This window comes from Terrapene carolina, unplaced genomic scaffold, assembly GCF_002925995.2.
Source record: "Terrapene carolina triunguis isolate 2854851 unplaced genomic scaffold, T_m_triunguis-2.0 Scaffold714, whole genome shotgun sequence".
Lineage (NCBI taxonomy): Eukaryota > Metazoa > Chordata > Testudines > Emydidae > Terrapene > Terrapene triunguis.
Window position 1 is genome coordinate 21,954,919 of NW_020665065.1, and position 13,985 is coordinate 21,968,903.

Below are 13,985 nucleotides of genomic sequence, written 5' to 3' on the forward strand. Positions count from 1 at the left end.
AGACAGTCTCTACGCAAAAGAATTAATGGACACAAATCTGACATCAGGAATCATAACATTCAAAATCCAGTAGGGGAACACTTTAACCTGTCTGGTCATTCAATGACAGACCTGCGGGTGGCAATTTTGGTCATTCTGTACTGTGGTATGGAAGAAGTGTTTGGCAATTAGAACAGGGGACTGGGTGTCTGGAATCTTGGGTTCTCTCCTTCACTCTGGAAGGAGTATTGTTAAGTGAGTTAGAGCAGAAGAGTGAACATTAAGACCAATGTTCCCTCTAATTTTTTCCATCCACATGAGGAATGAATTTTGTTACGTTTACCAATATCGAGGTAATGTGCGGATGCGTGCCACCAGTAGAAACCAAAAAACTAGATATATTATATATTTTTAAAAAGTTACATAGGGATAATTATTCCAGCCAGGACAGGTTAGGCATTTTAGAACTCACTACTCAAAGAATTAAATTTAAGCATAAGAGAGAAATAAAATTATGAAATGCATAGATCAGGCAAGAAACTAAAATAACAGCCCATTGAAAGAATAAAATTACAGAGAATATATGTGCATTGCAGGAAGTACCAAGAAGTAACAACAACAACATTAATACAAGTAGGTTTTGGGAGGTGAGTGTGAAAAAGACTCATGTGTGTGTGTGTGTGTGTGAGAGAGAGAGAGAGACAAGTGTGTATATGTGAGAGAGACAGAGTTGTGTGTGTGTTGGCTGCTGGGGAAGTCTATGAGAGACAATGTGCTGTCTCTTTAAGCACAGTGGCACTCACCAGAAGGCTCGTTGTTCAGTCCACAGCAGCTGCCAGAAGCTCCGTCCTGCTCCTGAGCCCTGTCCCCCCTTCCCTGCTCTGCGGAGATGGGGTACATGGACAGGGTGGAGGCGGGGGGAGGGGGACACTTCTCCCTCCCCCCCTCCGCTTTGCACAGCAAACAGGAGGGTCCTGGGAGCAGCTGGCCAGGGGCCTCCAAGGCAGAGGGCAGGAGCAACTTGGCTCCAGAGCAGCAGGAGGAGGGGCACCTGAACACGTCACCTGATGTGCACATCTTTGCTAATCAAGTGCGCGGCACTTGATTGATTCTTGAGCGGCCACCCGGCTTAGAGGGAACACAGGTTAGGACTTGTGCTTCAGTCTCAACTTTGCCATGGACTCACCACATGACCCTAGGGCCCACACTTCACCTCTATGCCGTAGTTTCTCCTTCTGTAAAATGTGTAAGAACATAATACTGACTTACCTCCTACGGGAGATGAGAGGTTTCTTTTATAATTCTAAATGCTTTTCAGGCTTTTGCTACAGAAGGGCATAGGATTAGTATTATTAATGAGACTTTCATGGAAAGGTTGCAGACAACCTGTAGCAATGCTGTCATTCCTCTACATTGTGTTAATATGACTGTCTACAGCATGTCCAAGGCTAAGTTATGGATTAGGCCCTCTGCCACTTCCTCCCTTTTTCTGCCCTTACCGTAAGTAGCTCCTTTCCTGTTGCTCAATTAGAAGACAGCATAGTTCTTCGAGTGCTTGCTCATATCGATTCCAATTAGGTGTGCGCGCGCTGCGTGCACGATCGTCGGAGAATTTTCTACCCTAGCAACACCCGGTGGGTCGGCTGGGGAGCCCCCTGGAGTGGCGCCTTCATGGCGCTGGATATATACCCCAGCCAACCCAGCGCCCCCTCAGTTCCTTCTTACCGCCTGTGACGGTCGTTGGAACTGTGGAGCGCGGCATAGCTGTCCTCCAGTCTCCCTAGCTTTCCTTGTTAGTTATTGTTGTAGATAGTTATAGATTTAGTATAGTTTAGTAGTTTAATAGCTGTTATAGAGTAGTTATAAGTAGTTAGCAGGGGTAAGGGGGTTTTCATCTCCCCCTTTCCCCCCGGCGTGCAGCCGGGCTCATGCCCAAGGCTCCTGGCTTTAAACCGTGCGCGACCTGCGCTAAGCCTATGCCAACGGGAGACCCTCACGACTCTTGTCTAAAGTGTCTAGAGGAGTCTCACCAGACTGATAAGTGCAGGATCTGCAAGGATCTGCAAGGCTTTTCGGCCCAGGACCAAAAAGGAGCGGGACTTTAGTCTCAAACAGCTCCTTACGGAGGCGGCACTTAGCCCAGACCCTCCTTCGGCACGCCAAGCTCCAGCACCGAATGCCTCGGTGCGCAGCCCCCCGGCGTCGGCCTCGGGTACTGCACCGCGAGGAGACGCGGATAAGACCCCACGGCACCGTCCTCCATCGGCACCGCGTCCACCGCAAGCCCCTCGGCGCCGTTCCCTGTCTCCGGGTCACAAGAGACCCCGTAAAACACAGGAGACTGCCACGCAACAGCAGGCACTAGCGCCCCCCGCACTGACTGCAGAGTCGCGTCCGGCATCGGAACGTCCGAGGTTACAGGCGCCGTCATCGACACCGTTGACTCCGGCACCGGTAGCAGGGCTGTTGAGTCCGGTGCGGACTGGCTCCCCGCCCCGTTCCGTGGTTGAGCCATGTCTCCCGTCTACGCCGGAGACGTTTGCGATGGCGAGAGACCTCATTGCCCTCACGGAACCGGCACCATCTCAGACCGCGGCACCGCATCCGCTCCGCACGGTGCAATCCAGGGGCAAGCCTGCCCTGCTACGCCCTCCATCTCCGAGCGTGGACTCTCGGCACCACTCCCGGTCTCGGAGCAGTTCCCGATGCCGCTTGCAGTCCCGGCACCGGTCTTCATCACGGCGCCGGTCGTACTCGCGGCCCAGCTCTTCCTCCCAGCACCGGTCGACCTCTCAGCACCGACCCGAGCATCGGTACCGCTCAGAGTCCCGACACAGTTCCCGGCACCGGTACGAGCGCCGATCCCGTTCGAGAGGCCGCTCCCGGCACCGATTCTACAGATGGTCTTCTTCGCGATCCAGATCCGGGTCCGGTACCGGCATGGCCATCGGCACTGTTCTCGCTCCCGGTTCCGCTCCCCGGAACCGCGCAGAGACCGCTGTCCCTTGGACCAGCACCGCTCGGCACCGTTCCAGGAGGAGCCAGCGCAATCACGCTCGGCACCACCCTGGCCCTCTAGATCTGCATCTCGCTCTTCTGAAGGTGCCTCCCGCTCAGCCTATCCTGCTCAGGGTCAGGCAGCGGACGACCTGAGCCATTGGCAGGATGGGGCTGAGGACCCTAGACAGGACCCTGCACATTGGTCTTTCTGGACCCCATGGGCATATCACCAGGCACAAGGGGCTCCACTAGCGGCCTCTCGCTCGGCACACTCGGAGCCCAGGGTACCGGAGGCCACCATTACCCGTCCTCCCCCAGGGGGTATGGAGGCTCCTGTGCCAACGCCCACGCAGGCCCCAGACCCCAGGACAGGGGATCCTGGACATCAGGGACCCTCGGACCCAGACCCACCTCTGGATCCTTTACTCCCTGAGGCATCCTCCTCGTCTTCCCCAGATGAGGCGGTGGCGGGCACGACAACCTCGGGCCCACCCCCGATAGACCTCCGTGCCCATCAAGACCTGTTACGTAGAGTGGCACAGAACATGGATCTACAGACAGAGGAGATAGTGGAAGTGGAGGACCCGGTGGTGAGCATCCTCTCAGCTGATGCCCCATCCCGGGTGGTGTTGCCCATCATCCGTACGATCCAAGCTAACGCCAACACTATATTGCAAACCCCTGCCTCCATCCCATCCACTGCCAGAGGGGCAGAGAGAAAATACTTTGTCCCCTCTAAATACCATGAGTATCTTTATACCCACCCTCAGCCGTGTTCACTAGTGGTCTCCTCAGTGAACGCAAGGGAGCGCCATGGTCAACAGGCGGCAGCGCCCAAATCGAAGGGCGCCAAGCGGTTCGATTTGTTCGGACGTAAGATTTACTCAGCGGGGGGTCTGCAGCTCAGAGCCGCAAACTAACAGGCACTCTTGAGCCGCTACGATTACAACTCATGGAACTCCATGGGTAAATTTAAGGAGTTGGTCCCCCAGGACTCGAGAGAGGAGTTTGGGGCCCTAGTAGAGGAAGGTAAAAAGGTGGCTAGGACCTCCTTACAGGCCTCGCTAGGCATAGTGGACTCTGCGGCTAGAACACTGGCTTCCGGTATAGCCATGAGATGCATTTCCTGGCTCCAGGTGTCTGGTTTGCCACCAGAACTGCAGCAGACCCTACAGGATCTGCCATTTGATGGTCAGGGACTGTTCTCGGACAAGACGGACTCTCGGTTGCAGAGCCTAAAAGGCTCCAGAACCATCATGCGCTCCCTGGGGATGCATGTCCCAGGACCCCAGCGCAGGCCATTTAGGCCCCAGCCCCAGAGGTTCTACCCTCCTTTTCCTCGTCCAAGACAGGACTTCCCCAGAAGGCGTGAACGAGGGGGTAGAAGGAGGTCGACCGGCCCCCAACCCAGTCAGAACCAAGGCCCTCCTAGACCACCTTGAGGGCCTAGACAAAATTTTTGAAGGTGCGCTCGAGGACGGCGTACTAGCCACCACCCAGGATCCATTCCCTTTATTTCGGGATCGCCTCTCCCATTTCCACTGTGCTTGGTCCCTTATAACCTCGGACCGTTGGGTTCTTCGCACGGTGGAAAGGGGATACGCTCTTCAGTTTTCTTTGCCCCCCCCCCACCCTCCCTCTCCGTCCCTCTTCAGGGACCCTTCTCACGAGCATCTCCTTACACAGGAAGTTTTGACGCTCCTTTCTATGGGGGCTATAGAGGAGGTTCCATCAGAGTTAAGGGGCAGGGGGTTTTACTCCCGCTACTTCCTGATCCCCAAGTCAAAAGCGGGTCTTCGACCCATTTTGGATTTTATGCGGACTCAACAAATTCATAGTAAAGTTGAAGTTCCGCATGGTCTCGTTGGGGACCATTATCCCTTCCCTGGATCCTGGAGACTGGTACGCCGCCCTCGACAAGAAGGACGCATATTTTCATATAGTAATCTACCCTCCGCACAGGCGCTTCCTTCGATTTTTAGTAAACAATGTACACTACCAATTTGCCGTCCTTCCCTTCGGCTTGTCCACGGCTCCGAGAGTGTTCACCAAATGTATGGCCGTCGTGGCGGCATACCTTCGTCGACAAAGGATACAGGTGTTTCCGTATCTAGACGACTGGCTGGTGCGTGGCCACACCAGGGAGCAGGTTCAATCCCACGTCCAAACCACACTACAAACATTCCACAAGTTGGGCATCTTTCTCAACAAAGAAAAGTCTACTCCGGAGCCAACCCAGAGAATAGAGTTTATCGGGGGAGTCTTGGACTCCAGACTCGCCCACGCTCTTCTGCCAGACACTCGGTTTCAGACCATCGCAAACATCATCCGCAGCCTCCAGGGCTTCCCGACTTCCATGATAAGGAAGTGCCTCAGCCTGTTGGGACACATGGCTTCTTGCACTTACGTAACCAGGCATGCCAGACTTCGGCTCCGCCCTCTTCAGGCCTGGGTGTCATCGGTGTACCGTCCTTGTCGGGACAGCCTGAACATGGTGGTCATGGTTCCGAATTCGGTCTTGATCTCTCTCAACTGGTGGCTGAACCACAAGTCAGTATGCGAAGGAGTGCCGTTTCACACCCCACAACCCTCCCTGTACCTGGTCACGGACTCATCATCTCTCGGTTGGGGCGCTCACCTCGGGGAGCACCAAACACAGGGCCTGTGGACCGCATCCGAACTAGCTCTGCACATCAATGTTCGAGAGCTGATGGCAGTGCGCCTAGCCTGTCAGGCGTTTCACGGTCTCCTACATGGCCGTTGCGTGGCAGTCCTCACAGACAACACCACGGCCATGTTCTACATCAACAAGCAAGGGGGAGCCCGATCGTCTCTCCTATGCCAGGAGGCCATTCGCCTGTGGGAATTTTGCATTGCCCACTCGATACATCTTATGGCATCGTTCCTCCCTGGAGTCCAGAACACTCTAGCGGACCATCTCAGCAGGTCCTTCCAAACGCACGAGTGGTCGATTCACCCAGTTATCATCCACTCCATCTTCCAGAGGTGGGGATTTCCCCAGCTCGACCTATTCGCCTCACGCGCCAACAGGAAGTGCCATGGGTTCTGCTCCCTCCAGGGGCGATCTCCGGGCTCCCTGTCGGACGCTTTCCTGCTACCGTGGAAGGACCAGCTGTGCTACGCTTTCCCTCCATTTCCGCTGGTCCACAAGGTCCTGCTCAAGCTACGCAGAGACAAGACACGTATGATTCTACTCACGCCGGCTTTTCCAAGACAGCACTGGTACACCACGCTCCTGGAGCTGTCGGTACAGACTCCGATCACGCTTCCATTGTACCCGGACCTAATCTCTCAAGACCATGGCCGACTCTGTCACCCCGACCTGCAATTGCTCCACCTTACAGCGTGGATGCTGCATGGTTGACTCGGGCGGAGCTACGATGCTCACATCCCGTGCAGCAGGTTCTGTTGGGCAGCAGGAAACCCTCTACATGGGCCACTTACTTGGCCAAATGGAAGCGCTTCTCCTGTTGGTGCGAGCAGCGGGCCACGCCCCCCTTGCAGGCGTCGATCCCACTTGTACTTGAATATCTCCTATCCCTAAAACAGCAGGGCCTGGTGATATCTTCGGTTAGGGTGCACCTGGCTGCTATATCGGCATTCCACCCAGGAGAACACGCTTCCTCAGTCTTCTCCAACCCGATGGTCGTCAGATTCCTCAAGGGCTTGGACCGCCTATACCCACAGCTGCGTCAACCGCTTCCGGTGTGGGATCTTAACCTGGTTCTCTCCAAGCTCACGGGGCCCCCGTTCGAGCCATTGGCTACCTGGTCACTCCTTTACCTATCTTGGAAGACAGCCTTCCTTGTAGCCATCACTTCAGCAAGGCGTGTTTCTGAAATCAGAGTGCTCACGTCCGAACCTCCGTATACAGTCTTCCATAAAGAGAAGGTGCAGCTTCGCCCCCACCCTGCCTTCCTTCCCAAGGTGGTATCAGCTTTTCATGTGAACCAGGATATATTTCTCCCGGTCTTCCATCCTAAGCCGCACACTATTCGTCAAGACCAGCGTATGCACTCCTTGGACGTACGCAGGGCCCTTGCTTTCTATATCGAGCGTACAAAGCCGTTTAGGAAGACGACGCAACTCTTTGTTGCAGTGGCTGACCGGATGAAAGGCCTACCGGTCTCCTCGCAACGTATCTCCTCTTGGATCACGTCCTGTATTTGTGCTTGCTACGACTTGGCCGGTGCCCCGACGCCGCGCCTCACCGCCCATTCCACGAGGGCCCAAGCCTCCTCGACTGCCTTCCTGGCTCACGTCCTGATCCATGACATTTGTAGAGAGGCAGTTTGGTCATCGGTTCACACCTTTGCCGCTCACTATGCGCTTGTACAGCAGTCTAGAGACGATGCTGCATTTGGATCAGCGGTTCTGCACTCAGCGATGTCTCACTCCGACCCCACCGCCTAGGTAAGGCTTGGTAGTCACCTAATTGGAATCGATATGAGCAAGCACTCGAAGAAGAAAAAACGGTTACTCACCTTTGTAACTGTTGGTCTTCGAGATGTATTGCTCATATCCATTCCAAGTCTGCCCCCCTTCCCCACTGTCGGAGTAGCCGGCAAGAAGGAACTGAGGGGGCGCTGTGTCGGCTGGGGTATATATCCAGAGCCATGAAGGCATCACTCCAGGGGGCTCCCCAGCCGTCCCACCGGGTGTTGCTAGGGTAGAAAATTCTCAGACGATGGTGCACGCGGCGCGCACACACCTAATTGGAATGGATATGAGCAACACATCTCGAAGAACAACAGTTACAAAGGTGAGTAACCGTTTTTTCTTTATAAGCATGTCCCGAGCTTGTTCCGGGTAAATGACAGGCAATGGTACTCTGAAAGAACTCTCTGATTGTACATAATGCTGATTGCTCCTGAACCATAAAGCTTTCAGAGATGATTTTTGAGGATTAAAAGCTTAAAGGGAGGGGGAAAGGATTTCTGAAAGGCCTGATTGACAGGTTTTCACCATTGCATGATTCAATGGGATTTTAATTTAGTCCTTCATAGTCACCAAACATTCAAAAGACCTGTAAAGACTGCATTACTCCTAGCACAGGTGTTCTCAAACTGGGGGTTGTGACTGCTCAGGGGGTGCAAGGTTATTATGTGGGGGTCATGAGTACATGCAGAGAGCAACTGCTATAACTTATATAATTTAAATCTAGCGTTTTAGAAAATTACACCTTTCCGTTGCAATGTAGTGTATTTACTTCAAAAAGTATTGTAAACATATAATGCAGCGATCTTTGTTCCTAAACAAAATATATATTTGTATTATCATCACTTTAATTAAATTGGATTCTGGGGATTGTAGTATCGTGCGCACATGTTTGTTGTCTTGAGACTAAAAAGGTGGGACTGAGACAACATTAGAGGGATTCAGCAACTGAAGAGCTGCATTAAACTGAGTTTGGCAAAACCCCCCAGTAATTTATAATTTAGCAGTCGGAGACACAGGCAGGGGTGGCACTCGGGGTGGGCCTTGTGGGGCCTCTTGTTTAAAATGCTAAATTTTAAATGTGCTGCCTTCAGAGCTAGGAGGCTGTGAAAAGTGATATTAACAAATATACAAATACCACTTTTCACAGCCTCCTAGTTAGCTATCAAGTCTGCTGTGAAGTTTGTGCTAATAAGTCTGCTGTGAAAAATAATATTAACAAACATACAAACATCACTTTTCACAAAAGACTTAGCATCACATTGCCACCCTTACTTCTGCATCCAGCTCTGAAGATAGTGCCAACGCCAGTAGCAATGCAGAAGTAAGGGTGGCAATCGGCCACTAAGTCTGCTGTGAAAAGTAATATTGGCAAAGCTTCTTCACGCCCCTTTCCCCCAGTATTAAACAGTATATTTAAAAAAAACCAAACTTTTCTGCTTATAATAATTATTCAATGAAAATGTGTTTTAGTCTTAATTTAAAAGTGGTGAAAAAAGGTAAATTCATTTTAAACAGTACGGTTATAAATTTACCATTTATAATAGAGTTAAATATAAAAAAATATGTTTTTAATTTATAATGGGGATTGCACTCAAAAGCTTGCTGTCTGAAAGTTGTCACCAATACAAAAGTTTATGAATTACTGTAATCTCAGCAAGGAGAGTCAGTAATCTGCAGGCTTTGATGGCTGACCCTTCTTATACATTGTTTCATAAGGAGACGATGTATTTTTTGTTCACACTCATTCTTACCTAAAATAGTTTCTAAATTCTGCTTGAACGAGTTGAAATGAATACATCCTCCCTCCCCACAGCACATTTTTTTCTCGGAAAAGTTAGGTTCCATATCTTAGATGTTAAGAGGGTCCATATTTACTATCTGGACAGGACAAGCCCTCTAGGGCAGGGGTGAGCAAACTACGGCCCACGGGACGCGTCCGGCCCATCAGACCTTTTAATCCGGCCCTCCAGCTCCTGTCAGGGAGTGGGGTCTGAGGCTTGCCCCGTTCCGCTCGTGCCGTGGCTCCGTACGCTCCCGGAAGCACTGGCATGTCCCCTCTGGCTCCTACGCGTAGGGGCAACCAGGGGGCTCCGCACACTGCTCCCACCCAAAGTGCTTGTTCTGCAACTCCTATTGGCCAGGAACTGCAGGCAATGGGAGCTGCAGGGGCGGCACCTGCGGATGGGGCAACACACAGAGCCCCCTGACCGGTGCCGCACCTCCATGTAGGAGCCAGAGGAGGGACATGCCGCTTCTTCCAGAAGCTGCAGGGGTGGTGCCTGCGGACAGGGCAGTGCACAGAGCCATTTGGCCACATCTCCGCATAGGAGCTGGGGGGGGGGACATGCTGCTTCTGGGAGCTGCTTGAGGTAAGCACCGCCCAGAGCCTGCACCCCTGACTTCCTCCAGCGGCCCAACCCTGTGCCCTAGCCTTCATCCCCATCCCACCCTCCAAACTCCTCAGTCCCAGCTTGGAGTACCCTCAGAACCCCTTGGTCCTAGCCTGGAACATCCTCCTGCACCCCAATCCTCTAATCCCCCAGCCCAGAGCCCCCTCCCACACTCTGAACTCATTTCTGGCCCCACCACAGAGCCCGCCGGAGCCCTCACCCCCTCCCGCACCCCAACCCCCAATTTTGTGAGCATTCATGGCCCATTGTACAATGTCCATACCCAGCTGTGGCCCTCAGGCCAAAAAGTTTGCCCACCCCTGCTCTAGGGGCTTGTCTACACAATGAGTTACTGTGTAGCTAGCCAGGGTGTGAATCAACAACACACCAGCTTGTCATGCAGTAACTCACCATGTGGATGCTGTCATAACATAGTGAAAGTCCTGGAGTGCAATTTAGTCATTTGTAGTATGTGAAGCCCCACTCCGGGACTTTGACTGAACTATATCATTGTCCACATGGTGAATTACTGTGTAGCATGCTGGTGCAGGGTAGATTCACAGCCAGGCTTGCTGTGCAGTAGCTCGCCATGTAAACATGACTTGGTGTCACGGAGTGTGGGGGAGTCAGGGCTCTGCACCACCACCCCCACACACTTCCTGCGATTCACTGTGACTCTCAGCCAGACAGTAAAACAGAAGGTTTATTAGACGACAGGAACACAGTCTAAAACAGCTTGTAGAAAACAGGACCCCTCAGTCAGGTCCATCTTGGGGGGTGGGGAGCCCAGACCCAGGTTCTGGGCCTCCCCCCGTCTCCCCAGCCAGCTCCAAACTGAAACTCCCTCCAGCAGTCTCACCCAGCCACACACCCCGGCTCCTCCTCCAGCCTTTGTCCAGTTTCCCGGGCAGAAGGTGTCACCTGGCCCCAATCCCCTCCTGGGCTCAAGTTAGTGCTGGCGGTCAAGTATCATCCCTAAGTGAAGTTACACCCTTATATTCCACCACCATCTAGTATTAATGCAGATGGTAAACTAGTAAAACTCCCATGCAACATTACTAGGTTAATACTCCCTACTCCGTCACACTTGGGACTAGATTTTTGTGAGGGTTATGGTGAGAAGTCCAAGGGTGGTGGCTGACTCTACCCAGATATTGCCCTAATGGATTAGGCTTAATATACAAATCTGCTATGACTTTACATTTATTTCAGTACCTGAGGGTCTCAAACCACATTCCAACAAGTCCATAGCTGTTTCTACAACATGTCTCAGAACTACATAATTGAATTATGTAAAGCTGCTGCCTGGAACACAATTCTTGTATCTACATAGCATTAGTCTCTTGACTTGGCTTCCAGATTTAATGCTCAGTTTAGGTGAATGATCCTGCAGTCTTTAATTAGTTGACCTCAGACTTGCATTCTTTGCGCATTGTTATTGCTGTTTAATCTCAGAATGGGTTCACTACTGGCAATACTCAAAAGATGTAACTTGCCAATATCTGTGGTTTCTTGTGAAGAATGTCAGTATAGAGGCACATTTTCATTCTCCATCCTCTCTTCTTCAGCATCTCCGACATGGATTCTGTTTAAACGGATCTGAACATTTGGTGTTGTGAGGGAGCATGCTGCCTTGATGGTCAGAGCATTGTAGAGGGTTCTACTTTTGGTGCTGAAAGTGTACGCACATTTGAGTGTGGATCTATGCTGACAATACTTGAAGAACAAGTTATTGTTTAGGTTTCAGAGTGGTAGCCGTGTTAGTCTGTATCAGCAGAAAGAACGAGGAGTACTTGTGGCACCTTAAGCTTATGCCCAAATAAATTTGTTAGTCTCTAAAGTGCCACAAGTACTCCTCGTTCTTTTTGCAGTTATTGTTTAGTAACCTTTTTTTTTTTTTTCAACAGAAAGTCCACCACTTTTTCTAGAGGGTGATGACTAGCATGCATAGATTCTTCTGAATGGTCTGGTTATAAGTGAATAATTTCCTTGCACTCTGTGTGTCATTCTGTTGTTTTTTCCTAACTGTGGATTCTGATGTCCTTTGTAGCTGCTCTTCAATCATAGAATAAAAAATTTGCTTTTGACTTGACAAGCCCTCCATGATAACTAGGAGGACCGTAAAGAATTTTAGTTTTCCTAGTGGCAGATTGCGAAAGTTTCACAATATCCTCTACAAATTAGTTTCAGTTAAGTTGACTGGATCTGTATGTGTGCATCCCTGCCAGTCTATATCAGCCAGGAATAAGATGATTCCTCTCTGGGGAAGGGACAAAACTAGTTGGGGGAAGGTGTAGCAGACTCTTTTTACCCACCCTTTTCTCTGATCAGCACAAAGGTTCTTTCAATCTTCCTGAATGGTTTTGGACTGTGTCCAAACCTTCATATATTGCCCATTTTCATTTGTATGTTGCAGCTGTTTGAGTGTCTCTCAGGTGATGTAACTGAATGCATCACTACTTAGAATGTAATAAAGGGTTTTGGACAAGCCCTTAGATTTAAACCATGTGTCTCATATGCCCTTACCCAGCTCTCTTGGTTTTCAAATAGATTGAAGATATTCTTTGTTGGTAGATTAGGAGCCTGGAATTTCCTTCTGCTTTCTTTCTAATGTCCTTTAATGCTGTCTGATTTTTCTGTGGCGTACGTTGGCAATAGCCCCTTCTATTAATTTTTGTAGTGTTTTGAAATTCCTGAGATTTAAATGGCTGTTTTTAAAGAAAGAGAGGTGTTGGTGTGAATACTGTTCATTGAGAAAAGAGTGCTATATTGTTGCACTGTGAGTATAAAACAAATTAACAAAGATTTCATTGCACTGAATTACTGGGGGATATCTCTTGCAGTTGTGATTCCTCATTGATTTTCCATCTCTTGTTTTACTGACCTGGAAACTGCATTTTAAGCACCTTAGATTAAATCATAAATATGGTAGAATAGAAACAAGTATATGAGCCGTGGAAAGTATTTTATTTAGATACTATGTTTGGCTTTTTTGAGAGACTGAAGAATGAGCTAATTTTCCAAAAGAACTGCTTTGAATTTTTATTCTTCTTTATTGATGGCAAGTCCATCCGTCAGCAATGTCAGATTTTCTGTGCAAGACTGAGGAATAAATGGGGAATTTCCTCTCTTGTTGCCATTGTGTGTCACTTATTCTGACTGGTAGCAAGCACCTGTTGCACCACTTTGCAAATCATAGTGAGCAGTTTTTTGCTTAAAAAACCACAACATTGTTTGGTATAATTTATGATCATTGACAGTCTCATAGTAGGGTCACACGACTGAAATATCAAGGATATTGCAATGAAATCCCCCCACTATAACTGAATCAAGGTTGTGATAGTAGTTCCCACACCTTCATGAGCACCAGTTTCACATAAGTAGTTAAATAATGTTTGAATTGGACCACATTTTAAAAATGCTGCTGATTCTGGCCTCCTTCATATCTGGCAGTTCCTTACTCCCAAAGAATAGTATGGTATATAAAGATTGAATTACTAATATTATGTTTTACTAATAGTTTATCTCCTTACAGGTAACACAGGTAGCAAGACAACCAGGACCTCCTGCACCATCCGCTTACTCTGCACATGAAATAAACAAAGGACACCCAAATCTTGCTGCAACGCCACCAGGACATGCATCATCCCCTGGACTTTCACAGGTAAGAGAGGTGCTGGTCAGAAATTTGCCTGCTCTTGGTTTTTTTTTTAGTATTTTCCCCTCAGCTCAAGGAGCTCAATTTAAATTGGAGTTATCTGCTTTCTGTGACCACTATAAAACTGATTAATGCGGAGCATGCCATTTTAAAGCAACTCCAACCCTGTAGTGACTTATGTGTACCACCCTAGTTGGTTGTTAATCATTATTGAATCATTATCAAATTACTGAATCATTATCAAATTGCAGAAAATATTGGTGACGGTGTTGAGGAATATCCCCATTTTCTCACAAACTATTCTGGATTATGGTCCACTTTTGTTTTAACCATTGCAGAAGTGCCTCACATACTGTTATAGTGTTTTTTTTACACAATGCTGATGGGCAAAGCACTTTACAATTAATATTAAAAATAGTGAAATAAAGTTACAAAAATAAGTGCCAATACTACAAGACAAAATGACAGATTGCAAAAAAAAAAAAAAAAAAAAAAAA

At 49.4% G+C, this 13,985-nt stretch overlaps 1 protein-coding gene across 2 annotated transcripts in view; it reads left to right on the plus strand.

Annotated features, from left to right (window-relative positions):
- The window catches only part of EIF4G3 (eukaryotic translation initiation factor 4 gamma 3), a 399,442-nt gene that overhangs the window by 86,126 nt on the left and 299,331 nt on the right, over positions 1 to 13,985 (plus strand). For both annotated transcript variants that reach the window (XM_026659916.2, XM_026659925.2), the window contains exon 3: positions 13,366 to 13,494. In XM_026659916.2, the coding sequence (XP_026515701.1) occupies positions 13,366 to 13,494 (129 nt within the window). The remainder of the gene's footprint in view (positions 1 to 13,365; positions 13,495 to 13,985) is intronic.